This window comes from Astyanax mexicanus, chromosome 24 (assembly GCF_023375975.1).
Source record: "Astyanax mexicanus isolate ESR-SI-001 chromosome 24, AstMex3_surface, whole genome shotgun sequence".
NCBI lineage: Eukaryota > Metazoa > Chordata > Actinopteri > Characiformes > Acestrorhamphidae > Astyanax > Astyanax mexicanus.
Genome location: NC_064431.1, coordinates 16,508,942 through 16,535,812, shown reverse-complemented (window position 1 = coordinate 16,535,812; position 26,871 = coordinate 16,508,942). Strand labels below are relative to the sequence as shown.

Below are 26,871 nucleotides of genomic sequence, written 5' to 3'. Positions count from 1 at the left end.
ACCACCACATCTCCTTATTCTTACATGTCTTCAGCTCTAGTTGGTTTAGTTTGTAGCACCATGCAACAAAATCATCCACCCATCATGTTTGATGAAATGTTCAACACCCTGATCTTCAACTCATCCCCAACTCCACAACACATCCACAACTCATTCTCACCCTTATACTCATCCTCAACTTCACAACTCATCCACAACTCATTCTTACCCTTATACTCATCCTCAACTTCACAACTCATCCACAACTCATTCTTACCCTTATACTCATCCTCAACTTCACAACTCATCCACAACTCATTCTTACCCTTATACTCATCCTCAACTTCACAACTCATCCACAACTCATTCTTACCCTTATACTCATCCTCAACTTCACAACTCATCCACAACTCATTCTCACCCTCATACTCATCCTCAACTCCACAACACATCCACAACTCATTCTCACCCTCATACTCATCCTCAACTCCACAACACATCCTTACCTCATCCTCAACTCCACAACACATCCTTACCTCATCCTTAACTCCACAACACATCCACAACTCATTCTCACCCTCATACTCATCCTCAACTCCACAACACATCCTCAACTCCACAACACATCCTCAACTCATCCTCAACTCGTCCTCAACTCCACAACACATCTTCAACTCATCCTCAACTTCACAACTCATCCTCAACTCATCCTCAACTCCACAACACATCCTCAACTCATTCTCACCCTCATACTCATCCTCAACTTCACAACTCATACTCAACTCCACAAGTCATCCTCAACTCATCCTCACCTCCACAAGTCATCCTCAACTCATCCTCATCCTCATACTCATCCTCAACTCATCCTCAACTCCACAACACGTCCTCAACTCATCCTCACCCTCATACTCATCCTCAACTTCACAACTCATACTCAACTCCACAAGTCATCCTCAACTCATCCTCAACTCATCCTCATCCTCAACTCCACAACACATCCTCAACTCACTCACCCTCATACTCATCCTCAACTCATCCTCATACTCATCCTCAACTTCACAACACATCCTCAACTCATCATCGCCCTCATACTCATCCTCAACTTCCCAACTCATCCTCAACTCCACAAGTCATCCTAAATTCAACAAGTCATCCTCAACTCAAAGAGTCATCCTAAACGCAACAAGTCATCCTCACTTTATTCTCGACAACACATCCTCAACTCCTCAACTCAACAACTGATCCTCAACTCCACAACTAATCCTCAACTCCTCAACTCATCCTCAACTCAAAAAGTCATCCTCAACTCCACAACTCATCCTCAATGCATCCTCAACTCAACAAGTCATCACCAACTCAACAACTGATCCTGAACTTTACAACTCATCCTCAGGTCATCCACAACTCATCCTCAAGTCATCCTCAACTAATCCTCAAGTCACCCTTAACTCAACAAGTCATCATCAACTCAACAACTCATCCTCAACTCCACAACTGATCCTCAACTCCACAACTGATCCGCAACTTCATAACTCATCCTTAACTCATCCTCAACTCCACAACTCATCTTCAACTCTACAACTCAGCCTCAACTCCACAGCTCATCCTCACCTCCCCAACTCCCCCACTCATTCTTAATTCCCCAACTCATCCTCAGCTCATCCTCAACCCCACTGACTCATCCCTACCTCATCCCATTTAAATGTATCGGATGGAGATTTGCCATTCCAGAGAACACGTTTCCACTACTGCACAGCTCAGTGTTGGGGAGCTGTTTACCCCTCTAGCCCATGTTTGACTTAAGGCATAGTGCCAACAGGTTCATCATGTTTATCTGCTCCAGTAACTCTTCTTCAAGCTGTGTTTGTGCATTAATTTGCACATCTGTGTCAACAATGGGTGCAGCTTCAATACCAGAATAAATGGATTTATTAAAAGAGGTGACCTAAAATATTTGTATACACTATACAGTATATTTAACACATTTCTACTAACCTCGTCCAGGCAGCGCTCGTACGCTTCCCGCTGGTTCTCGTTGGCCTGAGCAAGGGTGGCGTTTTCTGCCTGAAAAAAAAAGAAGAAAAAAAACAAATTAGTGAAATTTCCGTGGGGATGAAAAGAGCGGGAAACACGGACGTGCTAGTTTTGTGATTTAGATTTTTTGTAAATTTCACACATCAATCACTCTGGCTGCCTCTCATCATCACAGGAGCGTCACCGCTTTGACTCGGCGCTCTGAGGGCCGGCGCTCGTCTATAAAAACTCATTATTTTATAAAATATGCTCTAACTGTACGCCGCCAGTGATTTGTGCACGTTTGGTTTTCCCGCAGATGATTATTTGTGGATTATTTTCTCTCTTTGCTGTAATCAGTGCTGTCCTCTACAGAACCGGCGTGCCGCCTCGCCGCGGCGCACTAAATAAACCTATCAGAGAGCTGCTTTACTACGCTGCCCTTGATAAATGTCACAGCGATGCATTTTAAATATTAAACTGCAGTTTACAGTAAATTAAGTACTGACGCCAGAACAGAGTGCATCTATTTAACCAGAAAACAAAAAATAAAACTCAATTCCTATTTAAATATGTTCCTGAACAGGGACAGACTGCATAACTCCGCCTCCAAATAGATCCAGCTATAGACCTGTTATGATCATTACTAGGGATGCAACAAACAATTGGCAACTAAAAAAAATAAATTGACCAAAAATAAACAAGAGTAAAAAGACAGAAAAATGACTAATCTATTTAAAGTAGTGGCGTTAATCGATTAAAAAATGTAATCAGTTTAATCACAGCAATATTCTGTGATTAAATGCGATTAATCGTGTTTGTTCTCCTTAAGTAGCAGTAAGTACGTTTTTATAGTGGATATTTAAATGTAAATAAAAGAAAATATGAAAATATTGGCATACATTTGTATGTTTGAGGGGAAATAAAACTAACATGGGGCCCTGGAATAAAGAATGCATGATAATTTGCATAGAAGAAACTTTTTTTCACTTTATTACAAACATCTCAGCTTGTTTGTAAGAATTTCTAAATTAAAACTTAATTAGCTGAGTATAAAAGAGTGTTTTCACACCTGTAGTTCATTTCTATAGTCCGGATCAGTTTATTAGTTCGTTTGTTTGAAGCATTTTCTTTCTTAGTTTGGTTTGGTTTCACACAGGCACAATCTTAAAAGCACCAAAATGTGCACCAATAAACCATGCAAGCACATTGTCTCCTCTGATTGGCCAGAGCTGTCTGGCACGGTAGGAAGAAAGTAAATAGCCTGTTCCAGCGCGTATTTCTGTGCAGTGTAAAGCTGCTTTAATACAGAAAGCAAAAAAAAAAATGATGCTGTGCTTTTAAACACAGAGTTTTTAATGAGACGTGCAGTGCAGCTGCGAGCAGTGAACGCTGCACATTACTGCATGTGTAAACAGCATGGAGCAGCAGCAGAGACAGCATTTGTTAATAGCAGTATATTATCATATGATAGCTGGGTCAGATCGGTACCAGATCCAAACGCTCTAGAAAAAAATTCTGGGGGCAGGGTAGATTAAGGTGGAAGTTGGGTTCAAAATTGATGCCATAATTAATTGTGTGCGACTACGCTTTAACGTTGACAGACCTCATTTGAAGTCCTATGGCAGTGATTCCTTTAACATTAGCTGTTTTTTTTATTAGTAATGCCATTTTTTTATTTGGTGCATCTGTAAAATTAACATAAGCAACTTACCTTAAAATATATGGACATAACCTGAGTGATTTTTATTAATTACGCAAAAAATAAATGTCTTTAATATTTCATGTCAGAGGCAGGGCTTCAGTCTGTGAGCCACAGCGCCATCTATTGTGCAAGTAAACAGTTTATTGACCCATGCATCAGTAACAATAACTGTTTTTGTTAAGGATGCATCAATACTATATTTAAATTTTTGTGCTCAAACTAGTACTTTGCAACTATGATCGGGAGATCGCTGGTTGGAATCCCGGTCATCCAGCTTGCCATCAGCTGTCGGAGCCCTGATGGAGCACAATTTGCCTTGCTCTCTCTGGGTGAGTAGATGGAGCTCTTTCCCCACATCACTCAAAAGGGTGATGTCAATCAGCACAAGGCATCTGTGAGCTGATGTATCAGAACTGAGTCACTTCGCTTTCCTCCGAGCACGCTGTGATGCTACTCTGCAATGCTGATGAAAAAGAGGAGGTGGCTGACTTCACATGTATCAGAGGAGGTATGTGCTAGTCTTTTCCTTTCTTAAGTGTTGTGGCATCACCAGTGTTGGGGGATTTACAGCTGACTAGCAGCTGAATAGGTAAGAAAATTCAGACGAAAAAAAAAAACGATAATATTTATCTGAATTCAATTAAAACTTGAATTTATCCCAACAAAAAAAATCATATTTACTGTAAAAGGCTTGGATTCAGCTCTTCAAAAGCTCTTGTTGTTAATGAGAGTTTGAGAAAATAGTCATTTTTTTAAACAATCGCTCCCAGTCGGTTTATAAACAGTGGAGGTTCTGACACATCTCCGGCTCGGGCCAGCGCTGGATCAGAACTCTATTATTATTAGCTCGGCTGCAGAATCTGAATGATTTAAGTTGGAGTTGTAAAGCACTTTATACTGAAATCACCGTCCGTTTCATTTATCATGCATTCTAATGAGAAATTACTGCTGCTGTTTTAAATCCGCCCGAGCGCCACCCGCGCCAGCCTCGCCCGCCGTGCCAACACCTATTACACACATGGCACCGATTCCTCTACACAGCCGAACCACAGCACGGACACGGGCCCGCCGGGTCATCAAACACCACAAGACTTTTATGTACGAATGCCAAATGTGTACATTTATTTATTTAATTTAAAAATATATATATTTAACAACACCCAGTCACGATTTAAAAACTCACATCTGTCAGGGCTCTGCTGCTTGGCCCAGATAACAGGATTTTCCCTATTTTTATAATGACTCTCTTTATTTATACCCATAGCACTGTCAAATAAATGCTCTGAAAAAAGCATTCAATTCTACGGAGCCCCTAAAGGGACGTGGTGTATTTTTATTTTACATAGAAAGTGGTGAGCACCACATACTAAGTCGTGAGCACCACATACTAAGTCGTGAGCACCACTTGCTAAGTCGTGAGCACCACATACTAAGTCGTGAGCACCACATACTAAGTCGTGAGCACCACTTGCTAAGTCGTGAGCACGACTTACTAAGTCGTGAGCACCACATACTAAGTCGTGAGCACCAGATAATGGTAGCTAGCAAGCTATAGTTTAAACTGGCATATGTTCCACAGTGTAATGTAATTAACTAGCTAGGTTAGCTAATGTTATCTATATTTCATTGTGAAATGTTTTAGCTAACGTTAGCTAGGTTAGCTAATGGTAACTACTTTATTTCAGTGGGGAATATTTTAGCTAACCTTAGCTAGTTTAGCTAATGGTAACTACTTTATTTCAGTGGGGAATGTATTAGCTAACGTTAGCTAGGTTAGCTAATGGTAACTATTTCAGTGGGGAATGTTTTAGCTAATGTTAGCTAGTTTAGCTAATGGTAACTACTTTATTTCAGTGGGGAATGTATTAGCTAACGTTAGCTATGTTAGCTAATGGTAACTACTTTATTTCAGTGGGGAATATTTTAGCTAACTTTAGCTAGGTTAGCTAATAATAACTACTTTATTTCAGTGGGGAATGTATTAGCTAACGTTAGCTAGGTTAGCTAATGGTAACTACTTTATTTCAGTGGGAAATTTTAGCCAGCTTACTCTTATTAGATGTGCACAGAAAAAGCTTTTGGTCACACACACACACACACACACACACAAAACACAGCGGCTACTTTAACCCAAGCCTACCCTAAATTGTACAGAGAGCAATGAATGCCTTAAAGCTACGCTAACTTAGCTAGCATTAGGTTAGCAAGCTAGATCTTTGTAAAAGCAGCCTACATTTGATCACACATGGCAGCTAAATAAATATGATTTTGATAACTGGATGGAGTTTGTGTGTGTGTGTGTGTGTGTGTGTGTGTGTGTGTGTGTGTGTGCGTGTGCGTGTGTGCCCAAAAGCTTTTTCTGTGCACATCTAATAAGAGTTATCGTTAGCTAAAACATTCCCCACTGAAATAAAGTAGTTACCATTAGCTAACCTAGCTAACGTTAGCTAAAACATTTCACAATGAAATATAGATAATATTAGCTAACCTAGCTAGTTAATCACATTACACTGTGGAACATATGCCCGTTTAAACTATAGCTTGCTAGCTACCGTTATCTGGTGCAAGTGGTGCTCACGACTTAGTATGTGGTGCTCACGACTTAGTAAGTGGTGCTCACGACTTAGTATGTGGTGCTCACGACTTAGTATGTGGTGCTCACGACTTAGTAAGCGGTGCTCACCACTTTCTACGTAAAAAAATAAAAATACACCACGTCCCTTTAGGGGTTCCGTACAATTCAGATAGTGCTGGGCGGTATACCGGTTCGTACGTTATGAAGGAGAAGCATTTTGAACCGTTATGGATTTTTACCATACCGCCATACCACTAGAGGCGCTGCGGAGCGCTGTGCAGAAGCACACATTTTAGAACAGCGCCGCCGAAGAAGCACACAGCTGCTAGATAAGGCTAACCAGTTAGCATAACAAGCTAACACACTGGAGTTAACGTTAGAATAGACGTGAGTAAGGACTTGAATGGGTCATTCTCCATTTGCAGTGGGAATTCAAGTGGATACATTTAAAAAAATCTTTTTAATTTGTCCCTGAAGCAAACAACCTTAAAATGTCTATTAACAAATCCACTTACCAAATATGCAAAATGGAGAGCTTAAATAAAGCGGCATCTTCCTATATATATTTTTTAAAAACAATAATACATTGTTTGTACTATAATTTTCATGATTGTTCTTTATAAATCATCAGCAAACTGTTCCGCAATTTCAGTTAAATATGTCATATAGCAGGTGAACAGTAATATTTGAGAAGTAAAATTAAGTTTAATGGATTTACAGATGTGTGAAATTAACTGGATTTACAAAAGTGAAATTAAGTATATTGGATTTACAAGTGTCCAATAATTCACATCATCATCTTGCTGCAGATGGCGTCACTGTGCATCTTTTAACTATTCAGTGCACTTTGCACAAGGAGAGGCGGTATGGCAGAGTAATGCAGAAGAAGCCTTTTCTGCGCACACGCCACAAACAGAGTCGCTTGAGGTATGCTAAAGAATGAATGAATGAATTAATTAATTAATTAATGTCTTTATTGTCATTGTATAAAAAAAAACTAAGAAACTAAAGTGCAATTTCTTTCTTTAAAGTGCAAAGTGCAAATACATATAACACAAAATCCAGACACAACAACTCTAGATAAAACGTATAAAACATTAAACACTACAGTACAATTCCTCCAATGAAGGGAGAGGACAGCCAATGACCCTCTGGGCTGTAGTGCTAACCCTCTAGAGCATTTTCTTCCTTTCTGCAGCTGTGCAGCTGGAAAACCACACACACATACAGTAGGTCAGGATGCTCTCTGTGGAGCATCGGTAGAAGGACACCATGAGTTTCTGTGCAAGATGGTTTTTCCTGAGCACTCTGCTGAGCTTTCCTGACTACTGTAGAGATGTTGATGCTCCAGGTCAGATCATCCTTGATGTTGACGCCCAGAAAGCGGATTTTGGAGACCCTCTTAACACAGTCCAGGGGCTGCATAGCAGTGAATTTCCAACATGAAGTCCACTGTCATGTCTTTTGTCTCGTCAGTGTTCAGGATCAGGTTATTCTCATTACATCACCCTGCTAACCGCTCCACCTCGTCCCGGTATGCAGACTCGTCACCCCTTGAGACGAGCCCCACCACAGCGGTGTCATCAGCAAACTTAAGGATTCTGTTGCTGGAGTGTGTGGGGACACAGTTATCGGCCCACCCTCACCCTCTGGGAGCGGTTTGTCAAGAACTCCTTAATCCAGAGACATAGGAAGTGGGATATTCCCAGGTGAGACAGTTTTGTCACAAGTCTATCTGGAAGGATGGTAATGAAGCCTGAGCTATAGTCCACCATAAGTGGCCGTACATAGCTCCCCTAAGACTCCAGGTAGGACAGTGTTTCATGGAGAGCAGTGGCTATGACATCCTCTTTTGACCTGTTAGCTCTCTAGGCAAACTGATGAGGATCTAACCTGGGAGGAAGGATGGAGATCATGTGGGTTCTGACTAGTTTTTCCAAACACTTCATGATGATAGGTGAGAGTGCTGATGGGCGGTAGTCGTTCATGCAGCTGATGTTAGTTTTCTTTGGTAGGGGGACTATCGTGGATGACTTTAGACAAGGTGGAACAGTGGCCTGCCTCAGAGACTGGTTAAAAATCCTAGTGAAGACCCCCGCCAATTAAAAAAGCACAGTCTTTTAGCACCTGTCCTTAAACACCATCAGGTCCTGCAGTTTTCCTCGGGTTGCCTACCAAGTTGCTGGGTTTGTAATTGGTAATGTGCTGGACCCCCTGCCACACCTGTCTGTAGTTGTTGCTCTGATTGAGCAGTCCTCAATCTTCTTCTTGTATGCAGTCTTTGCCCTTCTGGCGCCCTTTTTCAGGTTGGCTCCGACAGTACTGTGCGATACTCCATTCCCAGACCTGAAGGCGTTGTTTTTTTTCCTGAGCAGGCTTTGCACTGTTTTTGGTCATCAAGGGCTTTCTGTTTGGATATATCCGGACGCTCTTATCCACAGTTGTGATGTCCGTACAGAACTTTATGCATCCCAGGACCGCTGCTGTGTATTGCTCCAGGTCCTGATGCTCAAAAATCTCCCAGTTTGTTGACTGAAAGCAGTCCTGCAGCTGCTGAGAGGCACCTTCAGACCAGGACTTAACAGTTCTTAATGTGGTAGGAGCAGTTTTTCTGAGAGGAACATATGCTGGTATCAAGTGCAAGTGGCCCAGAGGTGGCAGTGGCTTATCCCTGTATCATAGCTTTATGTTGAAATATACCTGGTCCAGTGCATTTTCTCCCCTGGTAGCACACTTAACATGCTGTTAAAATCTAGGAAGGATAGTTTTTAAGTCAGCATGATTGAAATCTCCTGCCACAATATGAACTGCTTCAGGATACATGCCATGCTGACTGCTAACATTGTCATGCGAATGTCCCAGGGCCAAGCTAGCATTAGCATCTGGTGGAATATATACAGCAGTTATTATTACAGCATTAAATTCCCAAGGCAAATAAAAGGGCCTGCACTAAACAGACATGTACTCCATGTCCAGGGAACAGTGGCTGCTTACAGCCTTAATGTTAGCGCACCAGCTGTTGTTCACCTACAGGGGTTGGACAATATTACTGAAACACCTGGTTTTAGACCACAATAATTTATTGTCCTGATGGACAGTTCTGGTGGAAACAGGAGAGTTGAGGTGCACATTGAATTCTGCCGTGATTTGGGCAGCTGTGGTTTTAAGTTTTTTGGATACAATCCAGGTTAGCACCCGAACATCCCTTTCAGACAACTTACTCTTACAGCATCCACAGTTAATCCTGTTGGATGTGGCTCGTCCTTCTTGGTGGTATGCTGACATTACTCTGGATACTGTAATTCTTGATACATCACAAAGACTTGCTGTGTGGTAACCTGCAGTCTCAGTTTATCAGTCTTGTTGGCGAGTAACTTAGCATAGAAAATGCTTGAAAGCAGTGGTTGTTGTGGTCGCCTCCAAAGCCTTGCTAGCGTACAGACTCTGCAGCCGATGTCGCCTCCCTGCTGAAATGGTAAAGGTGCTGCGGACTGATGAATCTTAAATTGAGTTATTTGGAGGGCCGTTATTTATGCATGGCAAAAAAAGAACACAGCACTCCAAGACACACTTGCTACTCACAGTAAAATTTGGTGGTGGTTCATCATGCTGTGGGGCTGTGTGTTTAGTGCAGGTACTGGGAATCTTGTTAAAGTTGAGGGTCGCATGGATTTCAGTCAAAATCTGCAGATTCTTGAGAACAATGTTGAAGAAGAAGTGAGAAAGTTAAAGTTGAAGTTGCACCGGGGCTGGATACTTCAACAAGACAACAACCCTAACCCCAAAACACTGCTCAAAATCCACTAAACCATTCATGCAGAGGAACAAGTACAACATTCTGGAATGATCATCTCAGTCTCCAGAGTTTTCCCGGAAAATCTTTCGGCACTTTATGCTTCCCTCTGCTGACAACTTTTATGGAGTTGCAGATTTCATTTTCCAGCAGGAATTGGCACACTGCCAAATATTTTTTGAGACACTGATTTTTGGGTTTTCATTGGCTGTAAGCCGTAATCATCAACAATAAAAGAAATAAACGCTTAAAATAGATCACTCTGTGTGTAATACATCTATATAATATGAGTTTCACTCATATTTCTTTACTGAAATAAAGTAACTTTTTTTTAATGATATTCAAATTTTTTGAGATGCACTAGTACATGGGTGGGGGACATTCCCAAGCCGGAACACCCCCTAAGGATAAAGAGAGAGGTGTAGAATAGAATTGTGTGGGTTTTTGTTATATAAGCACAGGTACAGATGCTGTTAGTGAAGCTCAGTGATGGAAAGATAGGGAACTTTCTAGAACCCGAGCTTTTTTATGCAAAGTGCTCACTTTTCTGCTAATGCAGCGTTTGAAAACCACAGACTGTACGAAAAAAAAAGAAACAAACGATCTGTTTCTTTAAGCTGGACGTTATCTGAGAGCGAGAGATTGACAGTGCGGGTGTTTGAGGGGGAGGGGGTTTCGGTAACTAAGCCGGTGGGAAATCTTCGGCCGCCCTGCTCGTACTTAACGCTCCGGACCCGTTTCCTCTTAACGAGCCGGAACCGCTCGGTACCGCCGGCGATCGCCGAGAAAAGAAGTGTCAACTGTTTTCCCTCAGAGATCGACCCGCGGCGTAATTGAGCGCGAGAGCACGCGCCGGCCGAACGGATTTTAACGGAATGAGGGAAAGAAACACGTCTGTGAAAGAAAGCGAGATCAGTTCTTCTCTGGGATCATTAAAGGAGGGACAGAAGCAGAATTGATTACGGGAAAAGACGAGAGTAGCTGATGGCACTTTACAACCTGGCCTGAAAGATCATTCAAACGCAGTTTCCCTTTAACAAAGACAACACAAAGTATCGACCCACATCAGCACTCTCTAACACAATCACAATCATATTATTATAATTATTTTTGGCACTAAATTTCCTCCTTGATGATATACACACTGCACAGTCCCTGTAAAAAAAAGCACCTATCATCACATTATAGTGATATATCAAAGTATTACAATATTTTGTTTAGCATCGATTTCGTATCAATTTTTTCAAAAACATAGTATTGTTTTTTTATTATTAGTTTACATATAAGGATTGATGTCAGAAGTGTTGTACTCTATCTGCGTATCTCACTATTATAAATGCATAATGCTGTATTTTTCGCACTATAAGGTGCACTTAAACATCTTTAATTTTCCTAAAAATCATCTTTTTAGTGTGTATTATAATCGAAATACAGGATTTTTAGTTTAGTTCTCCAGCACCAATATTGGAGCAGTATTAGCATTAGCCACTAACCACGCTAAGCACTCACTCTTTTGACTACTAGTGTATGTTTATGAACCACAGAGCTTCATTTATCTACTACTGATAACCGTGTGCATATAAATGATCAACACACATTTTTTGAAAATCAATCTGTACAATGTAACAAAAACATACAAATCAACCTAATTTTACAATCCTTATAATCCACTTTAGGTCCACTACGCATTTTGAATCTAGATAATATAAATCTACCTCATACAACACTTAAAAACAATAAGTTTCTTATTCAATAAGTTGATTTTACAAATTTGAAAATCTCTGGAATATAATCAAGAGGAAGATGGATGATCACAAGCCATCAAACCAAACTGAACTGCTTTAATTTTTACACCAGGAGTAAAGGCATAAAGTTATCCAAAAGCAGTGTGTAAGACTGGTGGAGGAGAACATGCCAAGATTCATAAAAAATCTGTGATTAAAAAACAGGGTTATTCCACCAAATGTTGATTTCTGAACTCTTAAAAATTGAACTTGTTTTCTTTGCATTTCTGCAAATAAATGCTCTAAATGACATTGTTGTCTGTAGTTTATAGAATAAAACAACAATGTTCATTTTACTCAAACATATACCTATAAATAGCATATTTATTCAGAAACTGAAGTGGTCTCTTAAGTTTTTCCAGAGCTGTATATGGATCAGATTCTTTTTTTTACACTTTTTACTAAAATGAGTCCAGGTGTAATCAGATGAGATTGGAGTTAATATTTAATGTTTAATTTGTTAAATATTAATTTTATAAACAGCAAGAAAATGAATAATATCAGTTACACACTGAGCCCACTGTGGGAGGGCGGGTTCTGGAGTGCGGGTCAGCGGTACAGGCAGCTGTGGGTGTTTATATTGGATCTCAGCGCTCAGTAAGTCAGTAAATCCATAAATATCGGTACAGCGTGCGCTCGCTGCTTAATGAACACCTGCTCCTTCAGTCCAATCACCAGAACCCGGATCAGCGCACGCCTCCGTGATCAACCATTACAGATCCGTTACAGCTCACTGATGAGCCCCGCATAGACACACACAAACAAACACACACACCGACTGAGAGTGTGTGCGCACATGCATGACTGCGTGTTTGTGTTTTCGTACTAAAATATCCTGGAAAACAGAACTAACCCGCAGAACCAATGCAATGCTACAGGGTTTATAAATACTTACAGATTAGTTACACAAACACACACACTAAAACATTCTTTTAAAGATGCAAAATTTTAAAATAAATAAAATAATGCATGTGAGAAATGTTAAATGCTACTATATTTATTAGTGGTGTCACTTAAATTCTAATATATAATTGTATATTTGAGGGGAAATAAAAACAACGTGGGGTGCTGGAATAAATAATGCATAATAAAATGGACACATCTCTTCTTAAAGTGATCTCTTTCTTATATCAGAACTTAATTTGCTGTGTATAAAAATCTCAGAAAGTGTTTTGCACTTGGTAATGCACACATGCTCACAAAGGGGGGATGACCATTTAAATGGTCTGGAGGAAATAAAGCTCTGAAAAAAATTAAGAGACCACTTCAGCTTCTGAATCAGTTTCTCTGATTTTGCTATTTATAGATATATGTTTAAGTAAAATAAACATTGTGGTTTTATTTTATAAACTACGGACAATATTTCTCCCAAATTCCAAATAAAAATATTGTAATTTAATACATTTATTTGCAGAAAGTAAGAAATGGCTGAAACAACAAAAAAGATGCAGAACTGTCAGATCTCAAATAATGCAAAGAAAACAAGTTAATATTCATAAAGTTTTAAGAGTTCAGAAAACAATATTTGGTGGAATAACCCTGTTTTTTTAAATCACAGTTTTCATGCATCTTAGCATGTTCTCCTCCACCAGTCTTACACACTGCTTTTAGATAACTTTATGCCACTTCTGGTGCAAAAAATTCAAGCAGTTCAGCTTGAATTATATTCCAGAGGTTTTAAATTTTGTAAAATAAAAAAAAAAACTTCTCATATTTAAATGGTCTCACAAACTAAAGCACAGCTTCTAAACATGGTGGAGGTAGGGTGATGGAGCTGATATTTGCACATTTCATGACTTAACGTTCCTTTATTTCCTGATTTCAGTGCTCTAAGTTTCTACTTGTTGGGCACCTCCTCCCGGCCAGGCCACTGTAAGCTCGTCCCCTAGCTGGTGCCGGGCGTTGTGAGGCAGGTGGTGCCAGTATACCCTGCTGATGGGTGGAAGATAGATCTGTATAACTCGGTTCTGAGGGTGAGAGCACTTCTGGATCACAAGGGTTTGCGACTTTTTTTTTTTTTTTTTTTTCAATTGCTTTAAAAGCCTCTCAAAAAATCAAAGTGTAACGAGTGGGGAGAGGAAATGGAGTTTTATTCGCGCTGGCAGCAGCAGACAGGGTGGTATTAGGAAGTGTTTGGTAATGCGCCCGCCGTGCCGCACACATCCTCTTGTGTTCGCAGATAAAGAGGAAGCGTGCGGTTAATTGGAATTTATATCGCATCTATGCATTCGCAGTGGCAGCATGAATATAAAGGACGGGGTGCTCTGGAAGCGGCGGGTGGAGGAGGAGGAGGAGAAGGAGGCGGAGGAACGAGGGCGGAGGACGAGGAGGGGAAGGAAGGGTTTAGGGTTGGCGGCGGAGGCTAGGGCGCTGGAGGTTTAGCGCAGGCACTTACGGGCGAGCGGCGCCCATCAGTCACCTGCGGTACGGGCGAAGGAAAGCACAACAGATTGAAATTGGCTGCAGACGCTGCTGCCGCAGCTACTGCCGCTCCCGCCACCACCGCCAGGCGTGAGATACATCTCAATAAGGGCAGCGTACGCAAACAAGGGCGCATCAGAAACGTCCACGTCCAAGCATACGCACACAAACACTCTGTAAACACTGCAGAACACTGAGGAACGCTGGCGTTCCTGCACTAATGCAACCCTTTACGCTGCAGAAGAAAAAAAACACACAGAATTTAAATATGTAATGTATGCAGAACTACACCAACCACACCATCCACCTCTCCACACCATTCGTCATGCTGTCACAGCGCCGCCCCGCCATACATTCCTCATTAAAACCCCAATATCGCTTCTTTACGCCCCTGTCCGGTTCTATACTCTCGCATTCTAGAACTGAGCCAGTGACACCGGGACCTTTAGTTGGAGTGCTCTTGCTAACTTGCAGGTTCTGAGGCTGGTAACTGACGTACTGATCCTGTGCAACAGAGGTAACTCTTGGTCTTCTTTCTTGGGGCGCTCCTGATGATAGCCAGTTTCATCATAACGTTTTAGATGGTCTACCTCATAAAGGTGAACAAAAAAAAAAAGCAAATATTTGCAAACCTGTCTCTATATAAGCAAAAGGTGTTGAAGAATATAACATATAATATTTTAAAATATAATATAATATAATAAAATATATTCTGGTTTGTTTAACAGTTTTTTTGTTTACTAAATAAGTCCATGGGTTTTTCTTCATAGTTTGGATGACTTTGAAAATGTAATAATGAAAAAAACCACTAAATTTAAGGCGTGCCCAAACTGTTTTTGACTGTTACTGTAATGTACTGGTCATCTAAACATTTATCATTCATTTTTTTCAAGAATTAAGTTTATCATGTAACTTTTGTTGGAGTAACTGTGTCTACTCTCTATGGAAGACTTCCTACTACATTAAGAATTCCGAACATTGGTGCACCAAGTGGTTTAGCAGTCTAAGGCGCTGCCACTATGATCGGGAGAATCCTGGTCAGGCAGCTTGCCACTAGCTGCCGTTGCTGCGAGAACACAATTGGCCTTGCTCTCTCTGGGTGGGTAGACCGCGCTCATCAGAGTGATCTGGTTAGAGAAGGCATGTTCTCATATTCTCCTCATCACTCCAAAGGGTGATAATGATCAGCACAAGGCATCTGTGAGCTGATGTATAAGTCGCTGCGCTTTCCTCTGAGAGCGCTGTGATGCTACTCGGCAATGCTGCATCAGCAGCAGTTGGAAAAGAGGCAGTCAGAGCAGGCCATTTTTTTATTTTACTTAAATTAGCTTTGCTTTACAGGTCTTGCCACCCAACATGAAGACACCCCTGTTCCTTACTAGTGTCGAATAATGGACCTCATAATCCGGTGCCCCTTATGTGTGAAAATAGACAAAAAAAAGATGTTTATTTATAGTGTGCCTTAATAGTGTGCATAATCTGGTGTGCCTTTTAGTGCGAAAAATAAGGTACACTATAATTTGTGTGTCTGATTTGAATCTTAAAGGAGAACTCCAGTGTAAAATGGATTTTTGTTGTAGTAAAACATGATAAAAAGTACTTACCTTTGATGAATAGCACACCTCCAGTCTGCTACAGCATTCCGAGATACAGAAATTTTAACAGTTTCTCCAAACACCCTTCAGACTGGGTGACACAGAGCATTATTTGCCTTGATATTTTTTTTTTTACTGTTATCCAGCTCAAAGTAGGTGCACACCTCCTACGCCATGAGGCAGGCTATGCAGAGTCTATGTATATATGTCTGTCATTATCAGCGCTCAGAGCTAAAGCTCGCGTTACGGGATGCAAGCAGTGGTTTTTCATGAGCTTCTTGTGCACTTTTTAAGTTATTAATGCTTTATTTTAAATGTCAGGGCTCCAGATTCTAGCAAGGTGGTGTGTGATTTATCGGAGCAAATAATGCTCTGTGTCACCCAGTCTGAGGGTGTTTGGACAAACTGTTAAAATGTCTGGATCTCAGAACGCTGTGGGAGAACGGAGATGTGCTATTCATCAAAGGTAAGTACTTTTTATCATGTTTTACTACACAAAAAGTCCATTTTACACCAATGTTCTCTTTTAATAATTCTATTTCTTCTAACATGATACGCTCACACCTTCTGGGAAATCCTCAATTTAAGTTACAGGTTTTTTTTTTTAGGGAGGTAGGTGTGGCTGGGGTTTATTGGGAGCCCAGCACCCCTAAACCTCTGATCCACCAAAAACCTCCTCACTCCACACTTACCAGTATACCTAGTCACACTGAATGTGTGAAAAGTATTGGGACACCTGATCATTCATTGTTTTAATACTAAAAAATACTGTGTTGGTGTAACTGTGTGTTTCTTCTTTAGAAGACTTTCTACTAGATTCTGAATTCAGAATTGCTGTGAGGATTTGATTGCATTCAGTGACAAAAGTGTTAATTGATAAGGGCTTAAAACACTGAACAGCACTGAACAGCACACTGTACAGCATGATTTTACAGCTATACCCGCCAAAAAATGCTACTAAAAGGTAGTAAAGGTACTAAAAGTACCACTGGCATAGTAACCGGGGGGGATGGGTGGGACGTGTTAAAAGCGTGCCGAAACCTGCAACCGCGCCATGAAAATCACCCCCTCTCGGGAGCTCATTTCTATTTAGAGTTAGCTAAAGCAATTATTTCTGCTTTTATCAAGAAGACGTGGGTGTGCACTCCTGAGAGGGGGTGCTTTTCCTGGTGTGGGTGCTGAATTCGGCACAACACTGGATTTACATGCGTGGTCAGTGATGAGAGCAATGAATCTCAACAATACAAAATACTGCAATAAAAATGACTTTTGGATAGTGTCTTGTTCTGCTAACAAGGGATTTTTTATATTTATATTAACTGCGGCCAAAAATCTCTATGAAACGAAAAGTTACATTCTTTTAATAAAAGAAAACCTTCGTGAGAACTGCTTTTATTAGAAAAAAAAGACAAGACAACACTACTGAGTTTTTTTTAAAGAGTGTAGAACAGAATTGACGCGCCAATAAATAATTATAATAATAATAATAAAATCTGTTTTTATATTATTTCAAATATTAGGCGATAACTGATCATTTTTTTGTCATATGTGTATTTGTCATGTATGTATATATATTTCAGACATTGCATGTAAATGTCTGTAAATGTTGTTTTAGGTCACTACAGGGTGGGCTTTGATTCATATTAGCAGATGCCCCCCCCCCCCCCCCCCCATTTCAAACCCGCTCCTACGCCTCTGAAAGGTACCCCTAAATGGCTTAAACACTCGTCTGACACATTGTACATTAAATAAAATCCGAATCAGACAGAGAACCTGCTGTAAATCCCTGTAAATCTGATCTGAGGGCTGTAATTTACTGCAGAGGAGAACAGAGCCTCCTTGTGGTGGATAACTGAAACTGGCAGTGCCCTCCAAAACAAATTACACACATTATGCGGCAATTAACGAGCTAGAGCTCAGTCCACATCAATTACACACACCTGTTAGTTAACAAGTGCAGCGCCTTACACAGCCTCATATATCCTGCTGCAGCACATACAGCTTAATTTACTCACTTTATAACAACAGTGCGAGAGTTTATTAACCGAAAACAGACATAATATTTACTTTAACTATAAGCATTAAACTATCATAAACTCTTACAGTTAAACACACGATTTGATTCTGTTACTCTGCTACCTATAATCACTGATTAGGACTGATGTAGTGAACCATATAGTGAAAAGGCTGCTTCTTTGTAGTATGATTTATCAGAAACCCTATAGGAGAACTACAGCTCTGTATCTCTATAACACTGTTACTGTACAGAGTTATCACCTCGTTCACCACCACAGAGACCACTGGAAGACCACCACTATTCACCACTATGATTAGAGTGATATTCTATTCTCAGCACAGCAGTGACTCTCACTGGTGTGGTGGTGTTGATGGTCGTGTGTGTGGTATTGGGGTATCTGGTTGACAGAAGGTTCACACTTGGACTTGATGCCGTGGTCAGACAGTGGCCTTCTTACAGTAGGTTTTTCCAATAAAGTGGCCAGAAAATATAAATATAAACAGTATTTTAAAATCTCAGCAACACTACTGCGTCTGATGCACCATGTTAGTGTTTGTTTACTGTATTTTTTGCACTATAAGGTGCACTGGATTACACAGACCATTTTATGTCACTGATATAATAATAGACTATACAAAAAAGAACCAACAAACCACAAAAAACAAAAGAAATGATACCCTTTAAAGAAAACTACATTTTAATAATCATAGTTTTGGAAATATTTTTTTTTTCTTCACCTGCTGCAGTCCACACTGTGTGTATGGAGTCTCAGTTACTTAAGTCTGGTATTGCTGGCTAAAATACCCTTCTTTGTTATATATGTGTACAAACATACAAATAAACACAATAGACAATATCAAATTTGATCGAGGTCATGTCCATTTATTGTGCGATAAGTCGATGATGTGATTATTGTGACAGGCCTAGTAAGAAACAAAGGTGTTGCCATGTTTTTCTTCTAATTCTAAGTCAGTAAAGCTAAGCTAAGTAAAGTAAACAATACTGTAAATAATAAAAAATATTTTAAAGCCAAACAAGCGCTGGATGCTAATCTACACAGATTTCTCTCCTGAAAACTGTTTATTTGGTTGAGTAAAGCGCTTCTGTTTATTTACAGTAAGCTTAGATGTAACTGAGCCAGGGTGATATTAGCTAGCGGTTCGTCCCACATGATAAACATGCAGACTACAGTCTGAAAATACTCACCTCTGAACAGCAAAAATGCTAGCTAGTGCTTAGCGCAGTTAGCGCCTAATGCTAATGCTTGCTCCAGCAGTGCTAGCCAGGGGGGTTAGCAGCAGGCTACAGGCCGATAATAGTCACCTCTGAATGTCAAAAGAACTAGCCCTTAGCACAGTTATCGGCTAATGCTAATACTGCAGGAGAACTAAACTGAATATACTCCAGTATAACACTGCACTTCCTACATAACACACCCTGGATACAGCGCACAGATGATTTTTGGGGAAATTTAAGGATTTTAAGTGCACCTTATAGTCTAAAATAGATGGTATTTGTTTATTTATTGAATCCCCATCAGCTGGAACAGATCCCCTTGCTATTTTTCATTGGGTTCTATTTAGGTTAAAAAAAAAAAAATAAAATAAATAATAATAATAATAAAATATATATATATATATATATATATATATATATATATATATATATATATATTAGGGTTGCAACGGTATGAGATTTTCACGGTATGATAACCGTCTCGGAAAATACCGCGGTATCACGGTTATCACGGTATCACAGTTTGTTACATATATTATTATTTTTTTGTTCAATTAACTATTTATTGTAGAAACTACACCATCAGGTGAAGGAAACCATGTTTTTCCACTACTCTTAAGGGCATTAAGAGTGTATATATAAAAAAAAGTTGGTATATAACCAGATACTGCAGAAAGAGGGGATTTATTTCTGACATGATCCTCACAATAGAGATTTCTATTTTAAGGCTTTCACTACTTAAAACCTTCAACATATGAAAAACAGGCACGTCAGAATTTGAAAATGAACGCATGTAAATGAATGGCGTCTTTCACGTCCAGTCCGGCCAGGACCTTTACACGGACACGTGAATCCATCGTAGCACGCACTTCACGCCAGCACCTGCGTGCCCGAATTTCGGATAACTCAGCGCTTTTGCGGGCGCTTACCGCATGGGTTATGCACGACTACAAAGAGGTTTTATTTATGTTCAGATTAAAATTTTAAACTGAACACATACTTTGCGCTGCACAGCGGGGTGGTGTTTTCGAAGATGGGAGAACAGGTTTGATGTATTTCCTCCTTTAGCTGTGACTACGGCCACATTGATTACAAGCTTGTTGATTACAAGATTACAAGTCTGTTTTCAGGCTGTTTGAATGAGCGAAATATGATCAGAATTATGTAAATTAACACTAACATAGAAGCATAGAACTATTATTTAATTAAAATTATTTTTAAGAGCAGCTAAACACAGTGCGGAGAAGTTCACGTGCGAGAGAGAGAGACACAGAGAGAGAGAGATTTGCGTGTTCTGATGTGAGCTACTCACAGGTAAAGGTTCTCTTTTATCTCCTCGTGCTCATTTTAGTCCAATACATAATTCTGCAGTTTCTCAGTGTTTTCTGTCGTATTTTGCGGCTATCGCGAGCGCTTACAACTAACACCGCGGGCCGCGAGGTGCAGCCGTGCTGCCGCTGTTATGCCGAATCCGACTCCCTGCTCAATCCGACTCCCGCTTCGCGGACAGAATCGGCACAACACCCCCCGCTGTAGAACTGCGGGAGTGAAAACAGCGCTTATAATTAAGTTAGTTAAGTTTCAGTTTTCGTTATTTGGTTCGTTTTCATTAACAATAATAATTGGTTACTTAGCATTAACATAGTGATTATCACACCAGAGCTTTATTTAAAAATAAAATATATAATTAAAAAACAGATGCCTACATCTCAGACTATTTTCTAGAGCCCAACCCGACTCGGCCCGAGGAATGTGGTGGGAAATCTCGGCCCGAACGGACCCGATCTCGGGTCGGGCCTCGGGTCAGGTCTGGTTCGGGCAGAGAATCTAAGCTCTAGTCTGATGCACTTTCTGCCGTTCTCACCGCTGTGTGCTGAGCAGCTGAAGCGGAGCAGAGTTGCGCATGCGCGGGTGAGTTTCTCCGCTGGCTTGCGTTTTACCGGTAATAAGCAAACACACACGGTATGATAACCGTGCATTTTAATACCATGGTATACCGTGAAACCGGTTACCGCTGCAACCCTAATATATATATATATATATATATACATATATATATATATGGGGGAAATTTTAGATAATTAGATGCATCTCGATTGTGTGTGTGTGTGTGTGTGTGTGTGTGTGAGACGAGTCTCACCTCCAGCTCTCTGAGGCGCTCTAGCAGCTCCTTACTGCTCTCCGTCTCATCATCCTCTTCCTCCTCCTCCTCCAAATACTGATCTCCATCGCCCTCCTCTGACTCAAACGCCTCATCACACTCTCTGAGCTCGGCTCCCTCAGACATCACCACCTGCACATTACACATTTATTAACTCAACACTCACATTTACAGAAAGAATGTTTTGATCTCTTGCTGATTTTGTAAGTTTGCCCACTGATAATGACATGAACAGTCTATAATTTAAGGGTAGGTTAATTTACCAGTGAGAGATACAGTGACTTGTATTGTATGGAACTTTTCAACCTTTTGCCACATTTTAGGCTTTAAACATAAGGATATGAAATTGTAATTGTTTGTGAAGAATCAACAACAAGTGGAACACAATCGTGAAGTGGAACGAAATTTATTAGATATTTTAAACTTAAAAAAAAAAACAAAAAAAAAAAACAGAAAAGTGGGGTGTGCAACATTATTCGGCCTCCTTGTGTTAATACTTTGTAGTGCCACCTTTTGCTGCGATTACAGCTGCAAGTCGCTTGGGGTTTGTGTCTATCAGTTTTTCACATCGAGAGACTGACATTTTTGCTCACTTTTTCTTGCAAAACAGCTGGTGCTCAGTGAGGTTGGATGGGGAGCGTTTATTTGTGAACAGCAGTTTTCAGCTCTTTCCACAGATTCTCGATTGGATTCAGGTTTGGACTTGGCCATTCTAACACCTGGATACATTTATTTGTGATTTATTCTATTGTAGATTTTGCTTTATTATTTGTTTTGGATCATTGTCTTGTTGGAATATAAATCTCCATCCCAGTCTCAGGTCTTTTGCAGACTCCAACAGGTTTTTTTTTTCCTGAATTCTCCTGTATTTGACTCCATCCATGTTTCCATTCATTTTAACCATCTTCCATGTCCCTGCTGAAGAAAAGCAGGCCCAAACCATGATGCTGCCACCACCATGTTTCACTTTGGGGATGGTGTGTTCAGGGTGGTGAGCTGTGTTACTTTTCAGCCACACAAAGCACTTTGTATTTGGGCCAAAAAGTTCGACTTTGGTCTGATCTGACCAGAGAACCTTCTTCCAGGTGTTTTCTGTACAAACAGCACTTCTTATGTCTTTTTTTTAACTGTGTCTTTCTTCTTGCCACTCTTCCATAAAGGTCAGATTTGTGGAGAGCACGACTTATAGTTGTCCTTTTGACAGATTCTTCCACCTCAACTGTAGATCTCTGCAGTTCATCCAGAGTGATCATGGCAGATAGATAGATAGATAGATAGATAGATAGATAGATAGATAGATAGATAGATAGATAGATAGATAGATAGATAGATAGATAGATAGATAGATAGATAGATAGATAGATAGATAGATAGATAGACGGCTGTGTCTTGGTAGATTTTCAGTGGATTTTCAATATGACCGCTTGCACAGTGCTCCTTAAGGTGTTTAAACTCTGAGACTATCACAGAGCAGCTGCATTTATACGGAGACTTGATCACACACAGGTGGATTCTATTAATCATCATCAGTCATTTAGGTCAACATTGGATCATTCAGAGATCTTCACTGAACTCCTGGAGTGAGTTTACTGCACTGAAAGTAAAGGGGCTGAATAATATTGCACGCGCCACTTTTCAGTTTTTTATTTCTAAAAAAAAAGTTTAAAGTATCCAATACATTTTTCATGAAAAATTAAAATTTCATATCTTTATGCTTGAAGCCTGAAATGTGGCAAAAGCTTGAATACTTTTGCAAGGCACTGTAGAATATAAAAAATAAAATCCAGAAAATGACATTGTATAAATTATGATAATAATACATCATACATTTGCATTTTGCTGAGAGAAATAAGTATTTGATCCCCTACCAACCATTAAGAGTTCTGGCTCCTACAGACCAGTTAGAGGCTCCTAATCAACTCATTACCTGCATTGAAGTCAGCTGTATTAAACTGTCACCTGTAAAAAAGACTCCTGTCCACAGACTCAATCAATCAGACTCTACCCTCTACAACATGGGAAAAGACCAAAGAGCTTTCTAAAGACGTCAGGGACAAGATCATACACGTGCACAAGGCTGGAAGGGGCTACAAAACCATAAGTAAAATGCTTGGTGAAAAGGTGACGATGGGAAATACAATGCAAGAAATTTATAAAATAATGTCAATCGACATCGATCTGGGGCTCCATGCAAAATCTCACCTTGTGGGGTATCCCTGATCATGAGGAAGGTGAGAGATCAGCCTAAAACTACACTGGGGAAACTTGTTAATGATCTCAAGGCAGCTGGGACCACAGTCACCAAGAAAACCATTGTTAACACACTGAACCGTAATGGATTAAAATCCTGCAGTGACAGCAAGATCTCCCTGCACAAGTAAGGCACATGTGCAGGTCCGTCTAAAGTTTGCCAGTGAACACCTGCATGATTCTGAGAGTGATTAGGAGAAGGTGCTGTGGAAAGATGAGATAAAAATTTAGCTCTGTGGCATTAACTCATCTTGCTGTGTTTGGAGAAAGAGAAATGCTGACTATGACCCAAAGAACACTGTCCCCACTGTCAAGCATGGAGGTGTTTCTCTGCTAAGGGCACTTCTCTTCAAGCAATAAGATAAATAACTATTCTGCAATAAATCTTTCACATCTCTGTGGAGGAATTTTGGTCCACTCTTCTTTACAGAATTGTTTTCAGCATAAACAGCCTGTTTAAGATCATGCCACAGCATCTCAATGAGAATTTGATGGCTTTTTTAGCCATTTAGAGGTGGACTTGTTTGGGTGCTTTAGGTCATTGTCCTGCTTCAGAACCGAAGTACATCTGAGCTTGAGGTCACAAATAGATGGCCGGACATTATTTTTACACCAGATGTAACAGGACACAAACCTTACAAAAAGTTCCACTTTTGTCACGTCAGTCCAAAGAATATTTACCCAAAGTCCTGGAGATCATCAAGATGTTTTTTGGTCAGTAATGTTTTTTTTTTTTGCCTTTGAACTCTCCCATGGAGACCATTTTCGACAAGTCTGTATCCTATTATTAAATCAAATGAGACGTGCAGTTCTTTAAATATTGTCCTGGATAAGTTGTCCATGCCCTTTTGAAATAATTTTGGTTGGTCAGCCACTCCTGGGAAGGTTCACCACTGTTCCATGTTCTATCTATCTATCTATCTATCTGTCTGTCTATCTGTCTGTCTGTCTGTCTGTCTGTCTGTCTACAGCTCTGGGAAAAAAAATAAGAGAGCACTTAAAAATGAATGAGTTTCTTTGATTTTACCAAATAAAAAAACGGATGATCACGAGCCATCAAACCAAGCTGAACTGCTTGAATTTTTGCACCAGAAGTGGCATTAAAAATATTATCCAAAAGCAGTGTGTAAGACTGGTGGAGGAGAACATGCCAAGATGCATGAAAACTGTGATTAAAAACCAGGGTTAACTTTATGTAAATGAACTTGTTTTCTTTGCATTATTGGAGGTCTGAAAACTCTCCGCCTTTTTAGTTATTTCAGCCATTTTTTAATTTCTGCAAATAAATGCTCTAAATCACAATATTTTTATTTGGAATTTGGTAGAAAAGTTGTCGGAAGTTTATAGAATAAAACAACAATGTTAATTTTACTCAAACATAACTTTAACTAGCAAAATCAGAGAAACTAATTCAGAAACTGAAGTGGTCTCTTAATAGTTTAGGGATATATAGATATATAGATATATGGGGTATAATGTGGGTATAATATGTATCTAATAAGTAATATCAGTATATACACTGCTCAAAAAAATAAAGGGAACACTCAAATAACACATCCTAGATCTGAATGAATGAAATATTCTCATTGAATACTTTGTTCTGTACAAAGTTGAATGTGCTGACAACAAAATCACACAAAAATCATCAATGGAAATCAAATTTATTAACCAATGGAGGCCTGGATTTGGAGCCACACACAAAATTAAAGTGAAAAAACACACTACAGGCTGATCCAACTTTAATGTAATGTCCTTAAAACAAGTCAAAATGAGGCTCAGTATTGTGTGTGGCCTCCACGTGCCTGTATGACCTCCCTACAACGCCTGGGCATGCTCCTGATGAGGTGGCGGATGGTCTCCTGAGGGATCTCCTCCCAGACCTGGACTAAAGCATCCGCCAACTCCTGGACAGTCTGTGGTGCAACGTGACGTTGGTGGATGGAGCGAGATGTCCCAGATGTGCTCAATCGGATTCAGGTCTGGGGAACGGGCGGGCCAGTCCATAGCTTCAATGCCTTCATCTTGCAGGAACTGCTGACACACTCCAGCCACATGAGGTCTAGCATTGTCCTGCATTAGGAGGAACCCAGGGCCAACCGCACCAGCATATGGTCTCACAAGGGGTCTGAGGATCTCATCTCGGTACCTAATGGCAGTCAGGCTACCTCTGGTGAGCACATGGAGGGCTGTGCGGCCCTCCAAAGAAATGCCACCCCACACCATTACTGACCCACTGCCAAACCGGTCATGCTGAAGGATGTTGCAGGCAGCAGACCGCTCTCCACGGCGTCTCCAGACTCTGTCACGTCTGTCATGTGCTCAGTGTGAACCTGCTTTCATCTGTGAAGAGCACAAGGCGCCAGTGGCGAATTTGCCAATCCTGGTGTTCTCTGGCAAATGCCAAGCGTCCTGCACGGTGTTGGGCTGTGAGCACAACCCCCATCTGTGGACGTCGGGCCCTCATACCATCCTCATGGAGTCGGTTTCTAACCGTTTGTGCAGACACATGCACATTTGTGGCCTGCTGGAGGTCATTTTGCAGGGCTCTGGCAGTGCTCCTCCTGTTCCTTCTTGCACAAAGGCGGAGGTAGCGGTCCTGCTGCTGGGTTGTTGCCCTCCTACGGCCTCCTCCACGTCTCCTGGTGTACTGGCCTGTCCCCTGGTAGCGCCTCCAGCCTCTGGACACTACGCTGACAGACACAGCAAACCTTCTTGCCACAGCTCGCATTGATGTGCCATCCTGGATGAGCTGCACTACCTGAGCCACTTGTGTGGGTTGTAGAGTCCGTCTCATGCTACCACGAGTGTGAAAGCACCACCAACATTCAAAACTGACCAAAACATCAGCCAGACAGCATAGGTTCTGAGACGTGGTCTGTGGTCCCCACCTGCAGAACCACTCCTTTATTGAGTGTGTCTTGCTAATTGCCAATAATTTCCACCTGTTGTCTATTCCATTTGCACAACAGCAGGTGAAATTGATTGTCAATCAGTGTTGCTTCCTAAGTGGACAGTTTAATTTCACAGAAGTTTGATTTACTTATAGTTATATTGTGTTATTTGAGTGTTCCCTTTATTTTTTTGAGCAGTGTATAAGTCAATTTCACACAAAACCTTTTCAGCCTAATTTTATATCACTTTCAACCACAAAAAAGGACTACTCATCCTCGTTCTCACACTGTAGGAAAGGGGGGGAGGGGGAGACTAAATCAGACTTTATGGTGATGCGTTCCTGTAAATGCCAGCGATGCCAGAGTATTTTAAAGATGAGCACTTTCCTCCAGGACACTTAATGTCAAGGTCAGCATGGCGTGAGATAAAGTCTCGCTCATTAAGCTGAAT

General features: G+C 40.6%; 1 protein-coding gene across 2 annotated transcripts in view; it reads right to left on the bottom strand.

Moving 5' to 3' along the window:
- The window catches only part of LOC103035539 (nck-associated protein 5-like), a 159,332-nt gene that overhangs the window by 63,375 nt on the left and 69,086 nt on the right, over positions 1 to 26,871 (bottom strand). For both annotated transcript variants that reach the window (XM_049471741.1, XM_049471742.1), the window contains 2 exons: positions 21,259 to 21,411; positions 1,975 to 2,043 (listed from right to left, as the gene is read on the bottom strand). In XM_049471741.1, the coding sequence (XP_049327698.1) occupies positions 1,975 to 2,043; positions 21,259 to 21,405 (216 nt within the window). In that variant the 5' untranslated portion in view covers positions 21,406 to 21,411. The remainder of the gene's footprint in view (positions 1 to 1,974; positions 2,044 to 21,258; positions 21,412 to 26,871) is intronic.